Source organism: Vespa crabro, chromosome 24 (genome assembly GCF_910589235.1).
Source record: "Vespa crabro chromosome 24, iyVesCrab1.2, whole genome shotgun sequence".
NCBI lineage: Eukaryota > Metazoa > Arthropoda > Insecta > Hymenoptera > Vespidae > Vespa > Vespa crabro.
Window position 1 is genome coordinate 3,453,126 of NC_060978.1, and position 22,640 is coordinate 3,475,765.

General features: G+C 32.2%; 2 protein-coding genes, 1 long non-coding RNA gene and 1 other non-coding gene across 12 annotated transcripts in view; 1 reads left to right on the top strand and 3 right to left on the bottom strand.

The window, feature by feature from the left end:
• Positions 1 to 13,599, bottom strand: part of LOC124432258 (protein crumbs) — a 34,817-nt gene extending 21,218 nt beyond the window's left edge. For 2 of the 3 annotated variants that reach the window (XM_046981020.1, XM_046981019.1), the window contains exon 1: positions 13,039 to 13,599. In XM_046981020.1, coding sequence (XP_046836976.1) covers positions 13,039 to 13,063 — 25 coding nt within the window. In that variant the 5' untranslated portion in view covers positions 13,064 to 13,599. The remainder of the gene's footprint in view (positions 1 to 13,038) is intronic. The other variant, XM_046981021.1, reaches the window with a different exon arrangement.
• A 1,100-nt stretch (positions 13,600 to 14,699) lies between these two features.
• Trnah-gug lies at positions 14,700 to 14,771 on the bottom strand. Its single transcript has one exon. It is a non-coding gene; the product is annotated as a tRNA-His (tRNA).
• Positions 14,772 to 15,133: 362 nt separating this feature from the next.
• On the top strand, positions 15,134 to 21,610 carry LOC124432259 (serine/threonine-protein kinase DCLK2). 7 transcript variants are annotated; one of them, XM_046981023.1, is made up of 7 exons: positions 15,134 to 15,330; positions 15,603 to 15,896; positions 16,709 to 17,728; positions 17,803 to 17,980; positions 18,079 to 18,372; positions 18,441 to 18,683; positions 19,133 to 21,610. In XM_046981023.1, exons 3-7 carry the CDS (start codon positions 16,710 to 16,712, stop codon positions 20,780 to 20,782), a joined length of 3,384 nt encoding a protein of 1,127 aa, XP_046836979.1. In that variant the 5' UTR covers positions 15,134 to 15,330; positions 15,603 to 15,896; position 16,709; the 3' UTR covers positions 20,783 to 21,610. The 7 variants fall into 7 exon arrangements, 6 of the variants coding, with proteins under 6 accessions (XP_046836979.1, XP_046836978.1, XP_046836982.1 ...); XR_006944214.1 differs by lacking the exon at positions 15,134 to 15,330 and having other exon boundaries at positions 15,347 to 15,896; positions 19,133 to 21,160; positions 21,295 to 21,610; XM_046981022.1 differs by lacking the exon at positions 15,134 to 15,330 and adding an exon at positions 16,312 to 16,504 and having other exon boundaries at positions 15,347 to 16,209.
• Positions 18,884 to 19,160, bottom strand: LOC124432267. The gene is made up of 2 exons (XR_006944217.1): positions 19,021 to 19,160; positions 18,884 to 18,938 (listed from the first exon to the last, which is right to left on the bottom strand). It is a non-coding gene; the product is annotated as an uncharacterized LOC124432267 (long non-coding RNA).
• Positions 21,611 to 22,640: the final 1,030 nt, after the last annotated feature.

Sequence of the window (22,640 nt, forward strand, 5' to 3'; positions counted from 1 at the left end):
TGCACACATGTGTGGGTGTGTGTAATAGATTAAGTAGATGTGGAATCGCTTTAAAATTCAAGTTAGCGTAAAGTTCAATAAATCTTCTTAATCTTGTTTAATTAAAAATCTATAAAAGTAAACTTGAAACTAGAAAAATAAACTTTCGTATTCTTGCATCGTAAATAATTCATTTCCTTTTAGTTTTATGATGTTCCCATAAGATTTCATTGTACACTTAAATATTACTATCACAAAATTTAAATAAAATTGAATATATCGGAGTACGGTTTTGCCTTGTTGAATGAGAAAGAAAAAGAGAGAGAGAGAGAGAGAGAGAGAGAGAGAGAAAATGTGTGTCGACATAGCAGAAAATCAAGCATGCGTTTCCATGAGCGGAAGTAAGAACGGAAGACAAAAAGGATGTAGAAATTATAAAAGAAAAAAAGAAAGAAAGAGAGAAAAATATGTAAAAGGATAGGTGAAGACAGAGGATGAGATCGACAGAGAGAGGGAGAGACAGACAGACAGAGCAAAGAGAGAGAGAGAGAGAGAGAGAGGGAGGGAGCCAAATAGGTAAATAGAGAGCCAGACAGACAGACAGAAGCAGAGAAGCATTTCGTGCGCTTCGCACGGATAAATTCCCGCAGCATTGTGCTTCGATCGGGACATTGTGGAGGACAGCAGTATAATGACACGTTCCATGTCACGTGGTTGACGTTCATAGACGCGCGCACATTATAGATACGACATGGAAAATCGTTGTAGAAGAAAATATTAAAATCGAATCGCTTATCTGGAATTGGCTTATCCTGAAATTGAATTAAGCGTTAACAAGACTGACAAACGAATGTGAAGTAATTTATTTTAAAAAATAATTTTTAAATTCGTAAGAAAATTTTGAAAATAATTTTTAAATTTGTTTAGACGATGTTATTAGTTTGTAAAAATAAAGAAATTAAAATTGTATTTAATTTTAGTAATTTGATATTTTGGTTATTTGGTGTAATAGAAATGAAAGGATATAATTATAATTAATAAAAACTGAATCTGAACATTTAATATGTTCGAATTATTTTTTTCTTTTTACAGGGACAGATACCTACTGACGAAAAAAAAATATTCAAAATAAAAACGAAGGAAAAAAAAGAATCAATGTCAGTCGTATATCATTTTAACGTTACTCTTTAAACTAAAGAGCATTTCTTTTTGTCTCTTCGTACGCATTTTCTCGTCAAACGCGTTTAACTTGTAAACAGATAGATATATGATACAAACACGAGTCGAAGTTTCATTGTCCGCTCGGAGAGGCATACTTTTGAAAGAGCCATGTACGCGTTCTAAAAACACAACGTCGCTTCGACCATGGCGATCCTTTTGTGCTTCGAGACGATAGAAACAACTACGCCCACAGATACAATTGTTGATCTCTCTCTCTCTCTCTCTCTCTCTTTCTTTCTTTCTCTCACTCTCTCTCGTATTAAAAGCGAGCATACGTATCCACAGGAAGGAAGGAATCGCGTCACTCGAACCAGAAGCATGGCGACGAGCAGTCGAGAGAAGCAGTCGAGAGAAAAACAGTCGAGAAAAGAAGTCGAGAGAATGTAATATTAAAGGCGATGATTTTGAAAAGAGCAAAATATATAGAAAATGATGAACTTGACCAGTCAAATCGATGAATAAAATATCTTGTTAAAAAATTAATGAGTTTACTAGAAATATTTTTAAATATTTCTTACATTGATCGATTATAAATTATAAGAGCCAAGTCTCCTTTGTTAGAAGTAGTAGAGAAAAAAAATATATGTATATATTAAGAAAAGTTTCGTAATTTAACGTGCGAAATATTTTTTATAAATTTTATAATTTTTTGTTTAGTGTAACGAAAGTTTATTAAATTAGTAAAAATGGATATAAACAAAAGCAGTGAAGGAAAAGTGATATGCAGTGAATTGTCCATATTTGTCTTATTCCGATAATAAAAGCATCTCAGTACTGTTTGGGAGATATCATAGTGCGAGAAAGTAAACTGCGTGGGGAGAAGAAGCCATAAAGAAGAGGCATACATGCTACAAAAGCTTTCTGCAGCTTCGCTACTAACCCTTAGATCCATATCTTTTCGATGTAATGAATAATCGATAGTCTTCTATATCTACGCGATAAACTAGTAACTTGCATAGATACATACATACATATGTAAATATTCCACATTTGAATTCGTGATAGGACGCATCGGCAGAACGAGTTGTTTTCGTTTAATTAATTTTTTGTTTTAAACCCAAAACCACTAATTGCTACAATAAGATCATTCTTTTTTTTTGCGATGATCGAAGGATGTCGGTCTTGTTTTATTTTTTATATATTTTTTCTTAATATCGTTATTCTGCATTCTCATTGATCTATTGACATAAAAGAGGAGAGTATACAAATTACGGTACAATGTCGACAACAGGATGTAATATATGGAGACAATGTCACATTACATTTTAACTTAAACAAATTTTTGAACAAAAAAGAAACAATAATAATTTATTCACCTCAATAATTCAATCGACATCTTCTAATCATACTTCGTACATTTTGTAACATTGCAAGTATTATTTGATTAAATAGACGTTTATAATTTTCACTTGTAATTTCAGACGTTAATATCTCGTTAATTATTAAACATTGGCCTTCATTTGTTTCATAATTTTGTAAAAACTGAAAATGGTTGCAATAGAAACAAATAATTGTTCGAACGAGATTTCGTTTAACCTATAGAAATTTTGTAGTGCCACTCGGGAGAATAAGAAGAGACGAGAAATCTTTCTCACGATCAGGTCAAAAGCGATTTGAGTAAGAGAAAGGCAGATAAATGGAGAGAGAGAGAGAGAGAGAGAGAGAGAGAGAGAGAGAGACAGACGGATGCACCATTCTTTCTCATTGTAAGAGTGGTCTGTACGAGACGAAAGCACTCGAAAGTGCCTGATGCTGATCTGGCAAGTGTCAACGGCAAGGTCTATGCTAGTACTCAATTGAACGATTTTCACTGCTTTGCTTTCCGCTTTTCCATACCAAAAAAAGTTTTCAAGAGACGGAAAGAAAGATATAGAATATAGAAAATGAGACGAATTCCCATTATAGCTAGGCTATAAATTCTCCATCTATTATCTCAATTCTATTTATTTGATAAATATTTTTATTAATTAATGATAAATATTTTGTAAAAAAATGATCGGTATAAATAATTAAATGTCAAGGTTTATTATTATAAATACTAATCAGTTATTTAAAAAATACTGACGTATTATTATACTTTCAAATATTTCAATCAATATACTGATAGTTCTTGTATCAATCGATGTAATACTAATCGTTTATTTAAAATACCAATTAGAAATATTTAAAAATATTGATGCAATAAATAGCAGTCCTTTGAAATCGATCCAGACAATTCTGTTCGGTCTCATTTCTATCTTCGTAATTTATATTAGAGGAGTTGTGTATGAAAGGATCGGTGACTGAACCGAGACAAGCGAACTTATATCTACATCTAAATTACATACAATAATATTAAAATTACTATGGCCGAACAATCAAAACTGAAGACTGCACTGAAATGTCTGAATCGATCTTTATACGATACTTCGCACACAAAATTTTATTGAATAACATAAAGAATCACTCATTAAGCGAACGAAATGAGATTTCATGTAATTCTGAAAATTAATGACGTCCAAATTCGAACGAATTCAAAGTTCGAACAATAGAATTTCGAACTTCGGAAGGAAATTTCATTTGATAACTTCGTAATTGTTTGCTATTTTCATCGTACAAAATCGCAATGTATATTATATAAGATATATAATATCGTATATCTTAATTATATAAATAAATAAATAATAAAATTTTGTTAAACGATACACTATTTATATAGATAAAGATAAATTATTCAATTAATTCGATTTTAAAAATTAAATAAACAAAGATGGACTTGGTACGTTCTCCCAATACGATGTGCGGCAGATACACATAGAAGAATTTCTCTTGTTTTAAACGAAAACATGTTCATTAGAGGTAACAGATAAGCGATTCTTTTTAATTAATCCTCGTTCCGAAGCTACCGGATCGCGAATCAAACGTGTTTCCTCGCATCGCGAAAGTTCCGCTAATTCCTACCTCCATACAGCCGATTGTTCGTTCGTCCAATGAACCGTATTTTAACGAGCTTTCCGTTCGAGTTGTTCCATTTGAATCGTTGACTTTTTAAACGCAACTCTGCTCGAAAATCGGGTCGCATTAGACGAGACACGTTCGTTGCTTTGAAGCATAAAAATTCCTTCAATTTTGATATATTTCATTGTACTATATATATTCGACGTTACGACATTGATTAGATTAACAAGAAATTTTAGTTTATTCGATCAAAAGGACAGATGTATTTTTTAAAAATTTTTTTCTTTTTGCCCAAAGACCACTTTCCAATAAATATAATACAAGTATATTTTGATTTGTACATTTTTACATTTTATTACTTCATTATTTTCAGAACAGAATATCTGGAAAAAAATACGAAGATGTAGATGAAAACAAATTTTCTAGAGTGATGCATCTACTTGATTTATAATCAAAAAAAGGTGACAATCAAAGAAATTGTTATTATAATCCAATATAAGGAAGAAACTATATATATATATATATATGTGTGTGTGTGTGTGTGTGTGTGTACGTATTCAAAGAGACTTGACTAAAAGTGAAAATATAAGGATTGCACTATGCCATTTAATTATCTTGGAAAAAACAAGAAACTCGATGTAGGAAAGAAAAATTCCTTGACAATCGTTTGACTCTGATAAATAACACATGGCTACAAAGGATGTCCCTGTTGTGTCAGCTTTTCCGTGAATCTCTTTTTTCCGTAGAAAATATTTCACTCTACCTCATCAACAGAAGCGAAGCAATAAACACATGTCATTTTTTTTCTTTCACTCAATTTGGTATTCACAAAAAATTTTTTCTTTTCACTTATTATTTCATGAAGACACATTTCCATAATTAGATAAAAACAAAAAATTTTTCTAATAAAACTATTTTTTTAACCATAGATATCTATAAATCTACGATATCCTTAATATTAAGTTTAAAAAATAAATTTGTATTGTTTAAAAAATCCGAGAAATTCGTTCGGTAAATATACTGTTCTTAAATATAACATGAAAAAAATTTTGTATTTGAATATTATACTTAAGACGTATTCATTATCGATAAACTTAACGACTCTCGCTATAATGACGAAAGTAGTCGAAACAAGGAGACATTAATGATCGTAAGACGCAAAGAGTTCGATATCTTCCAATGAATCATCGTCAAACTGGTTTCAAAGTCGATGTCGAGCAACGAGCAGTTCGCGTTTTCATGTTAGCTTTCGTACGCTTTGAAAGTATATCAAATCAATCAATTTTCCTAATTGGAGAAAAAGTAAACAGTGGAAATCTTTGAAATATTAACACTGATCTCGACGTTTATACTTATAATTAGCGATATCGATACTTTTTCTACTGCTGAATTTTTGCTGCTGATGAAAGAAAAGTCGAAAGGAATGAGCGAAATGAATTTTATATGTCTTAACCTTTCATTACTTTTATAATCTTTTAATGGAAGATTTAATTTTTGTTCGTGTTAAAACAATTCGTTTCACAGTGGCAAGTTCTTTCTTCGGAACGCCATTATGTCGAATTTAAAATACGAAAAGAAAAAGAAAGAATTTTGAGAAGTAAGAGAAAAGGAAAAATAATGAAAAATATATTTTCTTTTTTTTTAATTTGAAAAAGAAATGTTCTCACACCAAGTGCATTTTTTGGTTATAAATTTGCTCGTTAGAAATATAATCTCCATAATATCTTTCTACTGATGAGCATTCATACAAATGACGTATAATCGAGTTGAGACATTGATTAAGCTACAGCGCCAAAAGTGTAGATCATCCAAATTAATTTCATTTCATTGGATAAACATATTTCTCTCAATAAAATTCTTTTCCGATTTATTTAAATTAAATATCAAACAGATTTCAAAAACATCATTCATCGCGAGCCAATGGGATAAATTCCTAAAACGTGACTTTCGAGAAATAAAGATAAATTTCATAGAATTATTATCCATTGTTACTGTTAATATTATTATAGGGTAATATAATTTGGGATGGCATATGGTTCTATATTTATCACTGATTACCTTACAGAAAGCGTATAAATACGAAAATTGAAATTAATTGTGCGTGAGAAATCGATGGAAATATACAATATAATAATAAAATTGCTTGAAAATATTAAAACGATAACAGCCATATGGTTTATCGACGATAGGATCGATTCGTTTTTTCGTAAGATATTTGTTCGACGAAGGAAAAAATAAAACAAAAAGGAGAAGAAAAAGAAGTAGGAAGAAAGAAAAAGGAAAGAACGTAATAAGATATGATATAATTTCGTTCTTTTATAAATGCAAATATGCGAGCACAAATGTAAAACATTTTACGATGCTCGAAAAAAATCCCGTGGCTTCCTTTTTCGCTGACTAAGAGAAACAAAAGGCGGTTAAGAGTCGTTTCATAGGAAAAAGAAAAGGATGAGGAGAAAAAGAAATGGTGGAAAGGAATAAGACTCGTTGACTAACTAGCTCTAACTCTATCTTTCTCTCTCTTTCTCTCCTTCCTCATCACCAGGTGCACGTATCCGTATGCGTGTGCGCGCTGCGTGACGAGGCCTTTCGGCTTTGCCCAGACATGGCTTCCACACCTGTGTCCTCAAGAGACTCGAACGAAGAAAACTCTTCGATTGCTTTCCCTACTGTAGAAAAGTTGCCTCTATGTACTGTTGCCTGTCAACGTCGTGCTCAATTTACAGAAATTCAAAAAGGATTTTTCCCTTTTCGATTTCCTTTTTTTTCTCCCTTTTTTTCCCATTTATCACTCCATACCCCATCGATTTTATAAATTCCTTCGTTTATTTTTCTTTCTTTCTTTTTTCTGTTCTTTTCTTTTACTTTTTTTTTACAACCTAGATTTTAAATGTTACGTATGTAGATATATATAAACAGAATCATTCTAAACTATAATACCTTGCGAATTAACGACCTCGATTATTTAACTTGAATATTTAACTATTTATTATGATTGCCGATTAATATTTGCCATAATTCATCGTTTGAAATGTTAAGAGTTAATGAAAATAATCTTGTTGAAAAATGGAATGAAAAAGTCTTGTTGCGATTGTTTCAATAGATCTCGGTATATCCGTCTGCATTGTGCAACAATGCTCAGGTATTAGAACGCTTAATATTATGTACATGCATATATATATATATATATATATATATATATATGTATGTATACACACACCTATTTAGGTACATAAATTTATAAGCTTCTTAATTACTTCCTTAAAGAATCCAGTTATTGTTTTTAATATTCGAGTAATTCGAAAGAAAAGAAACAAAAAGAAAAGAAAAGGGGAAAAAATAGAAACTTATCTAACAAGTGTACGATAAAATCGATTATTACTGAATATTTCCTGAAAGTCTTAACGTTAATTACAGTCGATAGATATTAGTTCTATTTAATTGAGTGGTTTCGCTATCTTTAAATGAATATTTTTAAACGACATTTTAATATATATATTTCTACGTTAAAAAATAAGCAAGTAGGTACGCCTCGCTTTCTTCCTCGAAAGAATGACAATAATCCAACAACAGCAATAACAACGACAACAACAACAACTGAAAAGTTTGCATATATAGTACTATTATATAGGAGTTTCGCGAAAGTTTACGGAAACAACTAATTTCAGCACCATATCCTGAAAATTTTATTCGTCTCGGTACATGAATATTTGGTTATTCCATTATAATTTCTGATATCTATTAATGAAATGAAGAGCGAATTTTAACGTATATAAGTAGATTGCTTATAAAAAAGATGGTCAAAGTGAAACGATTCGATTACCGAATGATAATCCGAATTAAAATAATCTTATAAAAGTTTGTTTTCATTTAATAAATGTTTAAATACATGTAGTAATCTAAGTAAGTAGTGATCTTTCGATTGCATCAAAGAAATCATGAGTCCGGGACAGAAGAAAGAAAATGCTTGTTAAAAAGGAAAAATTACTTATATATTTCAAAGTCCTTTATATATTAATAAATAAATATATATATATATATATATATTTATTAATATATAAAGAGTAGTTATATGTATTATTAAATAAAATACCTTTTACCTACATTTCTTAGTTTCCTTAAAAAAGTCTCATCAATATGAAATGGAAAATGGAATTGAAATAAAAGTAATTTAAACAATTAATGATTTCAGATTCTCTCTTCATTTTCTAGTGTGACTGTGTAAATACATACGTGTGTGTATATATATATATATATATATGTATATATATATATATATATATATACATACTCATGTATATATAGACACACGTATGTAATGTATGTACATACTCTGTGTATACATAATTTCATGTATATTCATAAAACTATGAAGCGTTTCACAAGGTTCATCCGAAGAAAATAAGCTTTTACCGACGAAAACGAAAGACGTTGTTGCAACAACAAGATTTACAGCAATCGATATCTACCGAGCTCGACGGACTGTGAACGCATCCTATCGTATGATCGAAGGAAACTTTCAAGTTTCTTGCCCGTAAATACATATGTTTTACGTATATACATGTAGTACTATATCTATAATATCTGGTATATAATACGTAAAAATATACTTTAAGGAGCTATGAAAAATAATATCGATATCATCGAATTGTTACTCGATGACGTATAAATAGAAAAGCCCTTAATTATTTCGATTCGTGAGAGTCAACTTTCGAGGTCGATACACTAATATCTATATCGATCTGTCGTGAGTAATTCAGAGCACGCAATACACATGATCCATGGAATTTTATCGAACGTCTTCAACAATATTTAATGACAATTGAATATTGTCAACTGAAATTTGTTAATTAAACAAACGTAACTACGTATTTACGTATAATACTCGCGTTCATTTGTTCAAGGAACTAAGAACAAAATTTTTACGGATGTACTTGCACATTTCTTTATATTATGTTAATTCCTTATATTCTTTTTGTTTTTCCTTTTTTTCGTAAAAACGTAATAACAATTTTTTATATGTTATTTATGAGTCGTTAAACGCAATTATAAATTATAAGCGACAATTATTGCATGCTTTAATCGTTGAATTTTCATTTTTTTTTTTTTTTTCGATAATTATTTTCATCGAAATTTTTAATAATATCCATATTTATAATCTTTCGTGCATGACCGATATTTGTTCGAGTGATAATGAAAATGATATATCTCAAAAATACAAAACCTATCACTTGCACTTCGTTTACTACAAATCATCGATTTTATCGTTTAACATAAATTTCAAACGTCATTAAAATACTATAGCCTATGTATATCGTCATAATGGAAATCACGTCTCGTTCATCAATACATTTTTCTTTTGAAATTCCTGCCATATTTAAACGATTGATAACGCGTTCAGGTAAAAAGAAAAGTCTGCGTGGCTCGGTAGGAGGCATTAAGGTCGTTTAAGAGATTTCAATGGAGAAGCGTTCGAACAATTTCTTTAGTGGCCGAGCCAGTTTTTCTTTTTTCTTTTTGTCCATTTTTTTCTTTGTTTGTTATTTTCCCTTTTTAGGTAAATGTAAAGATCACTGATGCCTTGATTAAAGGAAAAAGTACGTTTCACGGAACTAATCGAGCGTACGAAGGTAAAAACGGTATAAATATGCGTAGTTGTTAGAAAGATCTACCATCCGAGCTCGTTAAAGATGAGAATTGGAAGATCGAAGATGAGAAAAGATGGATTATTGGAAAAATTTTATAAATAAATTTTTTCTTTTTCTTTTTCTTTTTTAATATTACTCGAATAATACAAAACGCATAAAATAAAATGAGGGAGAAAATATGAGATTTATTTGTGATTTTTAAATGGATATATCTTAAACGAATAATAATTCATTGGCTTCTTTAACGATTATAGATAATTATGCATTATTACCATTTGTCATTTTGTTTAACTTTATAATATCATGCTGACGTCATCATACCATTTGTACAAATAATTATGAATCTTTTACTTAATAAAATAAGATTGTGGGAAAATAATTGTGAAAATATATGGTGAACTGATTCGAAAGAACATGTTAATTCGGTGACGTGTTATCATGATAATTTTGAAATGAAACAGTTTTATTTTTGTATTGAAAACATTAAGATAGTGCGAGACATTTAAGTGTATACGATCATTAGATATATACATAGATTATTTGTATATGTACGTAGTATGTATTTGAGTAATACATACTACGTAAATGATATTTACTTGGAATATCAACCGAAATAAAATCTTATTATTAGGATTAGTTCATAATTGTGTCGAATCCTCCGATGCTTTCTAAAAATTGAAAAAAAGCCATTCTATTCTTGATATAGCGCGATACCATTTATAGTAGAATTTAAAAAAAGGATATCCATTTACTAGAGAGAAGTATTCGTTTTGCCCTTATGTAGTAAGAAGCTACGTAGGACGTTCTCATTTTAACGTGAGAAAATTCTTCCCACTTGTTTCTTTTGTCGCTTTTATTTCTTTCCTTTTATATATAATCTAAATGTGATCACGTTTCAAGGGCAGAATCTTCTTTCATTGAAGCGATCTTCTGTTTATTATATATAAATGCATTTTCAAAAAACTTCTATTTCAATATTCTTATTAATTAATATTATATTATAAAGAAAATGATCAATATATATACATATAAATTTTCGGAATGCCCTTCTTATATTCTTCCAAATCGCATGAAAATTTATGGTCGTCCTTCGATATGATGTTCGCAGTGAGATTATAACGAGATTTGGATTAAATAATAAAAAAAAAATCATGAAATATTTTTTCTTTCTTACGATTCAGTCATTGATGAAGCTTTTTTTTTCGTCATACCGATGCTCTGTCGACATAAGAATATATTTATTTATTTATTGCTTAAGAATTTGGAAAATATCGGATTACGAAATTTGTAAGGAAGTGTCATTTGAAAATTTCAAATTTTCAATAAATTTTACACGGTATTTTTTTTATACAATTCGCAGTTGAACGATTTTAACACGTTTCATTTTACACGGTTGCAGAAATGCACATTAATTAATTCACAGATAACGTTACGAAGATCGCGTATTAATTTGAAAAAAGAAAATACTTTTCATTCTTTTTACTCGACGCATTAATTTTGTTATTCGTGGGTTTATTAAGTCAAATATTTGTAGTATACGCTATTTCTATATTTCAAGTAGCTTTTTGTACAGTTTACCTTAACATAATACAAGTTTTATATTTTTTTGTAAATCAATTTTTACATGACCTTTTTTACACAATGTTTATTGTTTTCTATACCGAACACAAACATCGCGAAAAAAGAAAGAGAGAAAATAACCGAAGTACTAACGAGAGTTACGTACGTAATTATTGTTAAATGTTAAAAAGAAAAAAAAGGAGAAAGGAAATATTGATAGATACGTCGTTGATTTTACAACGAACGGAATCGCTACTCTTCGGGCGTGTGTTCGATGGGAACTCGCGCGAATCGAAGATCAGCAGTTGCGGTAAAAGGCAAGACATGCCGTAGGTAGAGTCAAAACCGCGAGAGAGTTGCTACCCGTTTCAACTCGATTCTACTCCGTGCTGGGAACGAGATTTACGACAAAATTTCTATCGACGATAATTTTGCGAAAGATTTCTCGTAAAATTATAAATTATGAATTAGATCTCTCTCTCTCTCTCTCTCTCTCACGCACACGCACACACGTACTTATGTATATCAAAACGATCGCCTCGAGATCGATTATTTCGAATTAGTCGATTCGATAAATGCCAATTACGAACTTAGATATACGAGATTTATTACGTGAATAAAAAAAAAAAGATCGTTTTCGGTTTCGACTTGTTATAATGAGAACGTTCAACGATCCTACGTAGAAATTCCTTTAAACTTTCTTAACTTTTAATAATCATAATCACTATGATTTCGCTAATGAGTAATTAGATATCCAATCACATATGTACTTGTTTAATTTGATTCTATTACTATTATGTCTATATTGCGTTATTAATAAAACTAATTTAAGTTAGAAAGATCTAGATTTTTGAGCAACGAATTCTCAAGTTAAAACGAGTTAAAACGAGAAGCAAGTTATGCCTCTAAATAAATAACTACAAGGTTAGAATCAAAAATTTATACATAGGATATAAATATCGTATGCATATAAGTATTGTAGAAAAAAAAAAAAATAAAAAGAAATATGACGAGCGCCACCTGTGGCTCCGAAAAAACCAGGTGTGATCTACATAGCCTTTTGAAGTGCATTGCTACAAAAAAGTTTTACGCGGAGGACCGTTCATTTTTTACATTACGTACATACATACATGCATACATACATACGAAAATGATCGAACGCGATGGATCGTTTAGAAACATGGATCGAGTTCGTTGACCTCGATCGGCTTGAAACGAAACGCGTTACGTGAATCGTGTTCAAATCAATGGGGTGGGGCGGCGGGAGGAGGGGCATGGTTGAAAAAAAAGGATCGCTCGCATGTATAGAATGCGTCAAAAAATTTACGCGCTTCGTATTCGAGCGCAAGAAAAGGAAGGCTCAACAAAATGGTGAGAGTGAAGTGGAAGAGAGAGGGAGAGAGAGAGAGAGAGAGAGAGAGAGAGAGAGAGAGAGAGAGAGAGTGTGCACTCGGCGGGGGAGGAAGAGAGAAAGAGAAGGGGGAAAGAGGGAGAAGGGTGCACGCTACGGTGCGTATCTACCTGCACGAAAGCATGCAGAAGTAAGACCCTCATATTGTAAGGTGGAAAAGGAAATAAAGGAATAGGATAGAATTGAAATGGCGATTAGTACGGTAGGTAAGAAAGATCTGACAGTTGATGTGGTATGCCAGTTACTATTCGACGTCATTTTCAACATTATTTCTACTCTTACCTGCGACGACGTATCGTGCCTGCATTTTCTTCTACCGCCGCCGCCGACGCCGCCACCTTTCGTCCCTGTCGTCGTCGTCGTCGTCGTCGTCGTCGTCGTCGTTGCCGTCGTCCTCGTCGTTTTCGTCTTCCTCGTTGTTGTCGTCGTCGCCGTCGTAGATCACACGCAAATGTAGCACACAACGATAGGATTTTTCGTTTTTCAATAACGTAACATACCGTTTTTCTATTATAACACTCACACTCAGCGTCTCCGATAAAAAAAAAAAAAGGAAATTAATTCGATATAACGTTATGTTTTAAATATATGCGCTCTTTTTCCGAAAGAGACCACATATACCGATTAACACATAGATAGACCGATCTCCCGTCGCGTTCTCGTCATAGGTATATACTCGTCACAGCTGCTTTCCTCCTCCTCCTCTTCTTCCTCTTTCTTTGCCTTACCTTCTCTCCAAGAGTACGGCTAAGCGCCGTAGCAGTCACGTTATTATATCGCACTACCGCAAAGATACACGCGTCGAACGAGACTGCGGCACTCTTCCGGAGAACGCTGCCAGTTTACCTTCCCGCGACACGATCCATTCCCCGCTCACTCCTCCCCACTCTTCAGGCACCTATCCCCACTAGCTAACCAACTTACGGCCCCGCTACGATTCTCCCACCAATCGTCTCTGTAACTGACTTACGTACCTGCCCGAACGTAGCCGAACCGAGTGCGTCGGGTTTTCGCGATGCGTCGGAAAAAGAATTCTGGCGCGAAAACGTGAGAGCTCGTAAGCAGATATTTCATGTATTTTATTGTAATATAGGAATATTCGAATTCGCGTATTATATTATTTATAAATAACTATCGCATGTCGTTACTGTTATTTCGATAATAATTGATCGACCGTTTCTATGTGTCTTTAGCGAATCACGAATATGAACTTTCCCGAATACGGTACAATACAGTGGTTCTCAAATGGCTTTCCAAGCCTCTCTCTCTCTCTCTCTGAATAAGAATTTTTCGATTGTGAAAGCGTAATCCGATATCATCGATCGATCTTATATTTGTGTTTCAAAAAGCACGATTTATCGCTAATTCATACTTTCTTCTCTTTTTTCATTGATCTTCGACGCTTTTGACGTTATATCGATATCACGTATTATGTCTCTTCGCATCGAAAGTATTGTCTCTACCATCGCTCCCCTGGATGAATGCTAATGTCAATTTCGAAGCTTTATTACGAAGAGAAGAAAAAAAGGATTTAAAAAGCGAGAAAGGATATTGTAAGAGCGTAAGAGAGACATCATTATTCAGCAGTGATGTCACATGCATGATGTACGATCCTCTCGACGGATCTGAACGTATGCATGTGTGTATATGTACTTCGACGTCATGTTGAATATAATACACATTGATATTTACGGTATTAATAAAACCTAAAAGATTTCTTTTAAAAAATTACCTTTATCCTGATCCTAATTCTAAAAATATACGTTTCAATTGTACACACATTCTTTATTTTTTAAGAATAATAATTAAATAATTTAAGGGAACATATATATATACATATTTGTGTACGTATGTAGTGGTTAAAAAAATAATTACTTGTCGAAAATATAATCATACAAAAAAAAAACCTCTGCCGTGACAATGCCTTTTTATTGTCGAGGCATTGCCGTGACCAGGATTCGAACCTGGGTTACTACGGCCACAACGTAGGGTCCTAACCACTAGACGATCACGGCTATCAGAGGACTTGTTAGATCTATACATATTAGAAATGTTATGCTATAAATAAAAATAAAATTTATATAAATTATAGAAGATTGATACAGTTATGAAATCGATCTATCCTTTTTTGTATAAATTATATCGAAAATATAGTTTTAAGGACCAATCAATAAAGTATAATACTTAACATCGGTAATTTTAATATAGATACGTGGCGAACTAGCAACATGAACCTGTAATGCCACCTGGCGGACGAATAAATACTTACATCGTCTCTTATTCCTCTCTTATGATAATGTGTGTGTGTGTATATATATATATATATATATATATATAATTGCAAAAAAAAAATTTAGTGGAAGCAATTGATATATATTGATAATATTTAATATCGTGATGGTATTTGGGAAAATATATAATGTACATAATTCGATACAAAAAATAAGTAATGTTTGGTCTCGTGGATTTATATAAAAAAAAAAAAAAAAAAAAACGCTCTCTCGTTCTTCGTGATGACGAACATCGTAATTGGAAATCGAGTTACTTTCGACTCAGAAATAAAAAGAGGTTAAGGTGCGATAAAACGCATATTGTTCGATCCATCGGATTTTAAGAGAGTGTTTGCACTCAGTACAATTTATCTCGCATTTCCGTTTCCTCCCCTCTCTCTGATTCCTCCCTACCGTTTAAATCCCACTACCAATCGTCTCGCAAACCCTCCCTCGTGTCTGTCATTGTCTCTTTCTCACTCCACCTCACTTTCCCTCTCTCTCTCTCTCTCTCTCTCTCTTATCCTCCCGTACTCGCCCTTTTCCTTCCTCTTTAACAAAAGCCTTTATTTATAGACTTTGGCAAGTTTATCTTCCTATGTACTCTATACGGTCTGGATAAAAAAATCGGAGTATCACTTGTGTAGGAAGTGCACAAATATCGAAGGCGAAGGAGGGAGGAACAACGAGTGGCGCGGAAAAAAGAGGAGGAGTTTCGTCCTGGGAACGCTTTGAAAGAAATTCTCTTGCGTTTTTGTCTGCCATTCGCGTCACGGTTACCATGAAAATGTCAGACCACTGGTGATTCATTCGCTCATTAACTCGTCTTTCATTCGTTTCTCTCGAAGAGACGTTCTGTTTGACGAGTAGGTGAGTGTTTCGCGCTTCTTTTTCCCTCCCAAGATTTTCGTGCAAGCTTCGTGATAGCTACATATGTGAATATGTCGGCACATTGATATTTACACTTGATAGAAATTCGTTGTGTATATATTTAAGATCAATCGTGTTGTGTAGGTTAAGTAACGTTCGAAATTTTACGTATCGGTTCGTCACCGGTGTGTTGTCTTTAAAAGTCATTAATAGATCTTTATCGTATCGCCATTCGCGTACAAATAATGTACTATCGTTGAATATATGATATTTGTGATATTTCTCAAATTATGAAAATGTCTTTGTTTATAACGTATGTCCATTACGTATGTTGTTTTTTGAAAAATCGTAAGAGATATTTGGAAAGTGAGATGTAAAAAAATTTATTTCATTAGCGTTTTATATAATTTTTTAGATGGCACGGACATAAAGTTAGTGAACAACTTTCTCTTGTGTCAAATCAATTGAATTGTGAATCTTTTTGCGTGTTAACTGTGAAATTTGCTTAGTAATTTACTTAGCCTAATGTACATTAAGTAACCTATAAAAGTCATTATTTTGAGTTTGCTGATCGACAGTTACATTGGACACAATTTATTTTCTTTCGAGTAAGAATATGCAACTTAAAGTAATTAAAATTTGAAAAATATTTCAAGAGTTCATATCATTTATTTATTTATTTTTTTTTTTCCTTTTTCTTATTTACTTAATATTTGCCCTCTTTCTTATTTTCATTCTTCCTTTTTTCTTTTTTTTTTTTTCTTTTTTTCTTCTTTTTTTCTTTTTTTCTTTTTTTTCTTTTTTTAATTCAGGATGATGGAGGAACTATTGAATTGTGGCAGCACGCCGTCCAAGGAAAGTAGTTTTCCAGACAGTAATGATTTAAATTCTACACCTATATCTAATTTAGATGAAAGGATATTGGATGTTAACGCACGGCAGTCTTCAAATGCCAGAACTTCATCTACGAAAAAGGCTAAAAGAGTTCGATTTTTTCGAAATGGTGACAAATTTTATACTGGTGTCGTTATGGCGGTGACACATGAAAGATACCGCAGTTTTGATAGTTTAGCTTCTGATTTAACAAGAGCTTTAGTATCAAGTGTAACATTACCTAATGGAGTTAGAGCAATTTATACCATGGATGGAAGAAAAATACAAAATATTTCAGAATTAGAAGATGGTAAATGCTATGTAGTTTCTGGACAAGGAGAAATTTTTAAAAAGGTAGAATATTCATCCTCAAAAGTGAAAAGAGGAAGTTCGCTTTCCGGTTTACCTCAGTCTGCAACTAGTACTGGCAGACAAATAAGCGCTATCCCTTTGTGCGTGAAAGCTAGAATAGTAACATTGATACGACACGGTACCAAACCAAGAAAGGTAGTACGTCTGTTATTGAACAAGAGAAATGCACCAAGCTTGGAACACGTAATGGAGGCTATTACAGAGGTAGTGAAGCTTGATTCTGGAGCTGTGAGAAAAGTATATACTTTGTCAGGCCAGCAAGTTACCTCTTTGGAACAATTCTTTGAAAGTGATGATATCTTTTTGGCATATGGAACAGAAAAGTCGAATCAGGAGGATTTTGAATTAGATTTCGAAGAATCCAAATGTGTTCAAAGTTTCCGTAGATGTCCATGGATTTCGAATAGACAGAATGGTCCAATGCCAAGGATGCCACGAAAATCTGGCAAAAAGGTCCTTACTACACCTCAAGTTAGAACGCCAAGTCCATCTTCTTTAATTTTACCTCAACCGCTACGTTTACATTATGCTGTGGGCCACGTAATCGGAGATGGAAATTTTGCTGTAGTGAGACACTGCATTCACAAGTAAATAATATTCCATAAAAATAATTTATTTATTTACACTTTGTTTTTTCCATTAACAATTGTTTTGATCTTAGAGCTACAGGCGCAGAATATGCTATGAAAATTGTGGATAAGTATAAATGCCAAGGGAAGGAAACGATGTTGGCGAGTGAAGTTGCAATTCTGCGTCAGGTATGTCATCCAAACATAATTAGCTTGATCGCGGAACAGGAAACAATGGATCAATTGTTTTTGGTCATGGAACTCGTGAAGGTAAACTTGGATGATCTGATAATCCACAGATTTATTTATGTTGCCAATATGTCTCGAGTAATTTGAAGTTTTTATATTGAAACGAATTATATTTATAGGGTGGTGATTTATTTGATGCAATAGCTGCTGCTACAAAATTTTCAGAAGCTGAAGCTAGTGTGATGATAGGACATTTAACATCCGCTTTAGCATATCTACACTCTCATCATATTGTACATCGTGATGTTAAACCAGAAAATCTTTTAGTTGAAATGGAGGGTAGTCATGTTCGGTGTTTGAAATTAGGAGATTTCGGGCTTGCACAAATAGTGAGAGAAAATCTTTATACCGTGTGCGGAACACCGACATATGTAGCACCCGAGATACTTGCAGAAACTGGATACGGTTTAAAAGTACATCCAAAATTGATGTTGTTAATGTGCCGTTTAAGAATTTAAATAATATCGTTCATTTATTTCAGATCGACGTCTGGGCAGCCGGAGTGATATTATATATATTATTATGTGGTTTTCCACCATTCGTTTCGCCAGAAAATGAACAAGAAGAATTATTTGAACGTATTTTAAGTGGGCAATACGAGTTCACTTCACCTTACTGGGACACAATTTCCGATTCTGCTAAACAATTAATCACAAATATGCTACAGGCACAACCAGAACTTAGGTTCAGTGCGGAAGATGTACTTGATCATCCGTGGCTAGCGGTAACTGTCCTTTCTTATAATATCGTAGTAGAAGACCTTTAAATACACACCCGCATGGCTCATGGCTTTCTCCATATGATAATATAATTTTAATCATTATAGCATCCTTTGTTAACAAAGTATTATTTTTCATTTTGCATTTATTTTTTTCTTTTGTTTTGTTTTCTCTTTTTTCTTTTTTCTCTTCTTCCTTTTTTTTCTTTTTCTTTTTTTTTCTTTCTTTTCTTTTTTCTTTAAATCCTCCAAATCGCGCCACTGTAAAATACTGTATTGTACTATACTGTAAAAAATATTGTTAAAATTAGATTGCTTTGAGTATTAAATATAATTGGCATACCATGCATAGCTATATTGAATTATAATATGGTATTAGAAATGCTTCCGTAGTAGTTTGCTGTATCTGTAGCAGTGCTTTTTTTTTTCTCTTTTGTCCTGCCTCTGTATATCAGCAGAGCTTTCTAGGAGGCAAGCAGACCTCAACAACATCTACCGACTCGACGGAGCAATACGGGGATCAGCAGTGTAAGCCGATAAGGCTGGCCACATTTGAGTTTGACTATAAGAAGCAAAGAAAAAATGATGGTTCTCAAGAAAATGTGCGGATGAATGATATATGCGGTAATAGCAAAAGGCCTAATCAGAATAACGTCATGCCATCATCTTTCGATGATAATTTGATATTTGATATGAATCGTTATCAATCGAGAGCTACTACAGATAGCAGAGATGAAATCTATTTGGCTAGTGATATCAACTGTGAGGACGGACCTATGTCTCTAAGTGCTGATTGCTTGCAAGATATTCATGCTCTTGGCCAGTCTGTACACAATCTTATTAACACTCTTAATAAAAACGAAGATCTTGAAGATTCATCAAGATTATCACACAGTACAACTTCTTCAATGAGCAGTATTCCTAAGAATATAAATTTATCTTTACGTAAAGATAATTCCACGTCATTAATATGCGATTACAATAATAGCTCCTCTTTTCACATTGATACACCTTCTAATAAAAGTGTTCACTTATCGAGAATAACTACGTTAAATAAAAGAAATGGAAATTCATTGAGTGATATCAATTTTAAGGAAGATACGCCAGGCATTAAGATTTTTCAGTTAAGTAAAAAAATAGAGAGCAAACGACACAATAAAAGAAGTGCAAGAAGTTATGAAAACTCGAATCTATCATCTAATACGAAGTCTATCTATAAAAGTGACGATCTCAAGAATTGCAATGCAGTATCGTCTTCGAGCGATAGTTTTACTGGTAGTTCCAGTAATGATATAGAAACATCTGACAGTTTTGTAAACATTCAGTTTGCACAATCAGCATATAGCCGAAAATCAAGTTCAATTCAAAGTATGGAATCTACCGATAGCTTCGAGAATATAAGCATGTCCCCTAATCAAGATATTAAATGCAATAATGCGAACGATCCAAATCAAAATAGTTGCAAAGAAGTTGAAGTCGCAAATGATGAGGTATTGAAGAAGAAGATCAATTTTAAAAACGATACGTCAAAAATACCCAAGGTGCGAAATCTTCATACAGACGATAAGACAAATTCTGTCAATAACGCGACGAAAGGGCAAGATTTATTAAGACATTCAAAGAACGGCGTATCATCTTTCGGAGAGGATAATCCGTCGAGGATAAAAGCAAGTATAAAAAATTCGGTGAAAGTTAAAAGATTTAGCTATATTCCTCAATACTCGACAAAGAAATCCATTGAGAGTAGTGTCGATATTAGTAATTCATCCAATTATACGGATAGAAAAGATGGACGAAAATTTCGTTCTACTGATGAATTACGAAATGAGAAACAAAAACAAGTTAAGCCAAAACGATTTAGTCTTTATTATACGCCCCAACTGTCACGGAAAACGTACGAGACAGAGTTGAAAGACGTTAAAAATACGTGTAAGAATTCTAATATCGATAGTAATAATGAACGGCACAATAATGTTAAATTGGCCGACATTGGTAACAAAAGAAAAGATGATATATCCAAATACGACGAGCACAAAAATTTTAGAAACCGAAGATCTGTTATAGATGCATCGACAGTCGCTAGCAGAAGTAAAACAAATAAATAAGACATTAGACGTATGATATTTAAAACGTTACGCAATATCAAGCTGGAAAAATATGGAAATGTATAGATCACAAATGTATTATTAAGAAGATGGGCTTAATGCCCAAAAATGTCCAAAGGTGTAATAATGATTAAGTTAACATAGTTCTAATAATGGTGTAATGGTATTAGAGGAAAAAAAGGAAAAAGAAAAAAAAAAAAAAAGTGACATCGTTTGTTCTCGGGTTTGAAATAAGTAACTGTGATTAGAACAGATGGGACGCAAATACAAACGAGACATGCCAAATGCATTTAAATAGAGTATTTTCTATTTGATAAGTGTACGTAGTTTGAATAATATATAAGCGACATGGTAGAGGATTAAGCTTTCCAAGAAAATGTAAGTGCATACGTAATTAAAGTTATAGTCCATAATTAGACAATGTACTCTTGACTGAGTACATACTACCATTTTTATCTGATTAGTAGAAAAAGAAAAAAGTCAAAAAATCATAACGCATGTTTCCCTTTTAGGATATGTTCATATAAATGATTATTAGTGACAAAATTTGTGCTATATGGAAATAGAAACTTAAATGAGATTCGCCAACCAATATAATGTGTACTACGTTCACTTGTAAAGCCAAAATAGAAAATGTATTATGTATTGAGATACAAAATAGCCAACATCTATATACATGAATGTACATTAATAAGCTGTCTGTTTCCAATTAATAATATATTCACAGTTCTTAAAGACAAAAAGTCCCTTTTCGTTTAATAGGCTTATGTTCCTGCGATTCGACGCTAGAACGAGCTTGACGATCGAAATTACAGGGGGGGGGGGGGGGCTAGAAAAACGTAACACGCAATAAATTCTGAAGAAATATTCTTATATTTCTTTGTCTAGCCATTCTTTTATTATTTCTTTTATTGATATATAAAATTGCTTATCGGTTAATTTATTAAAAGCTAACCAATACAAACGGTGCTTGAATCAAGGCGAATTATAATCGTGAAGATATAATTGCATAAAAGAAATAATTGATATCTATTGAAACTCTTTTTCAATTACTAGTTTAGTAAATCCTCGGTGAGGTTAGTAAAGGCACTTAATATATTTTTTTCTTTTGATGGCATACAATTCATGTTATTCGATGTTCTTCAAAAGTAGGTTTATGTGATAAAATTAATATTTTTATAAAGTATTATGGTAATATACCAAGCAATTGTGTGAGCAATGAGGAAGAACTATGTATAAAATGAAAACCCTTGCGATATATGTGTGACGGTAGATATTTATGCAATTTAAAAATTTTACTTAAATTACAAAACTGTTACACTGGAATTATTTTTCTAGAGTATGACACATATATAGTAGGTACCATTTCTTATGTCGTTTGCGCTCTGGCTTATAATTATACAATTTCGTTAGGGAACTTTTATATTTTATAACATGAATAATGGGTGTTCTTTAATTATACTGTATATACACATCACGGTAAAAAATTCGTCAAAAATATTATCGTTTTTTCGAATGTTCATATATCATGTGCAATGGCAATTCATCAATATTCATTCTTACATAAAAAAATCATCTATACCAAATATCAAAATACATTGTTTATATGTTTATAATTACATTATATTATTCTACACATAGATATATATGTATTTACATAATATATTTTATAAATCTATATTATTTCCATTAATAATAAATACTGCATATACATACGATATATAATGTGTACTGTATATTGTACATTATATATATATGTGTGTGTGTGTATATATATATATATACACACACGTTATACTTTACATATTATATATTGAATAAATATAAACATACATTCATTCATAAATAAATAGTTATA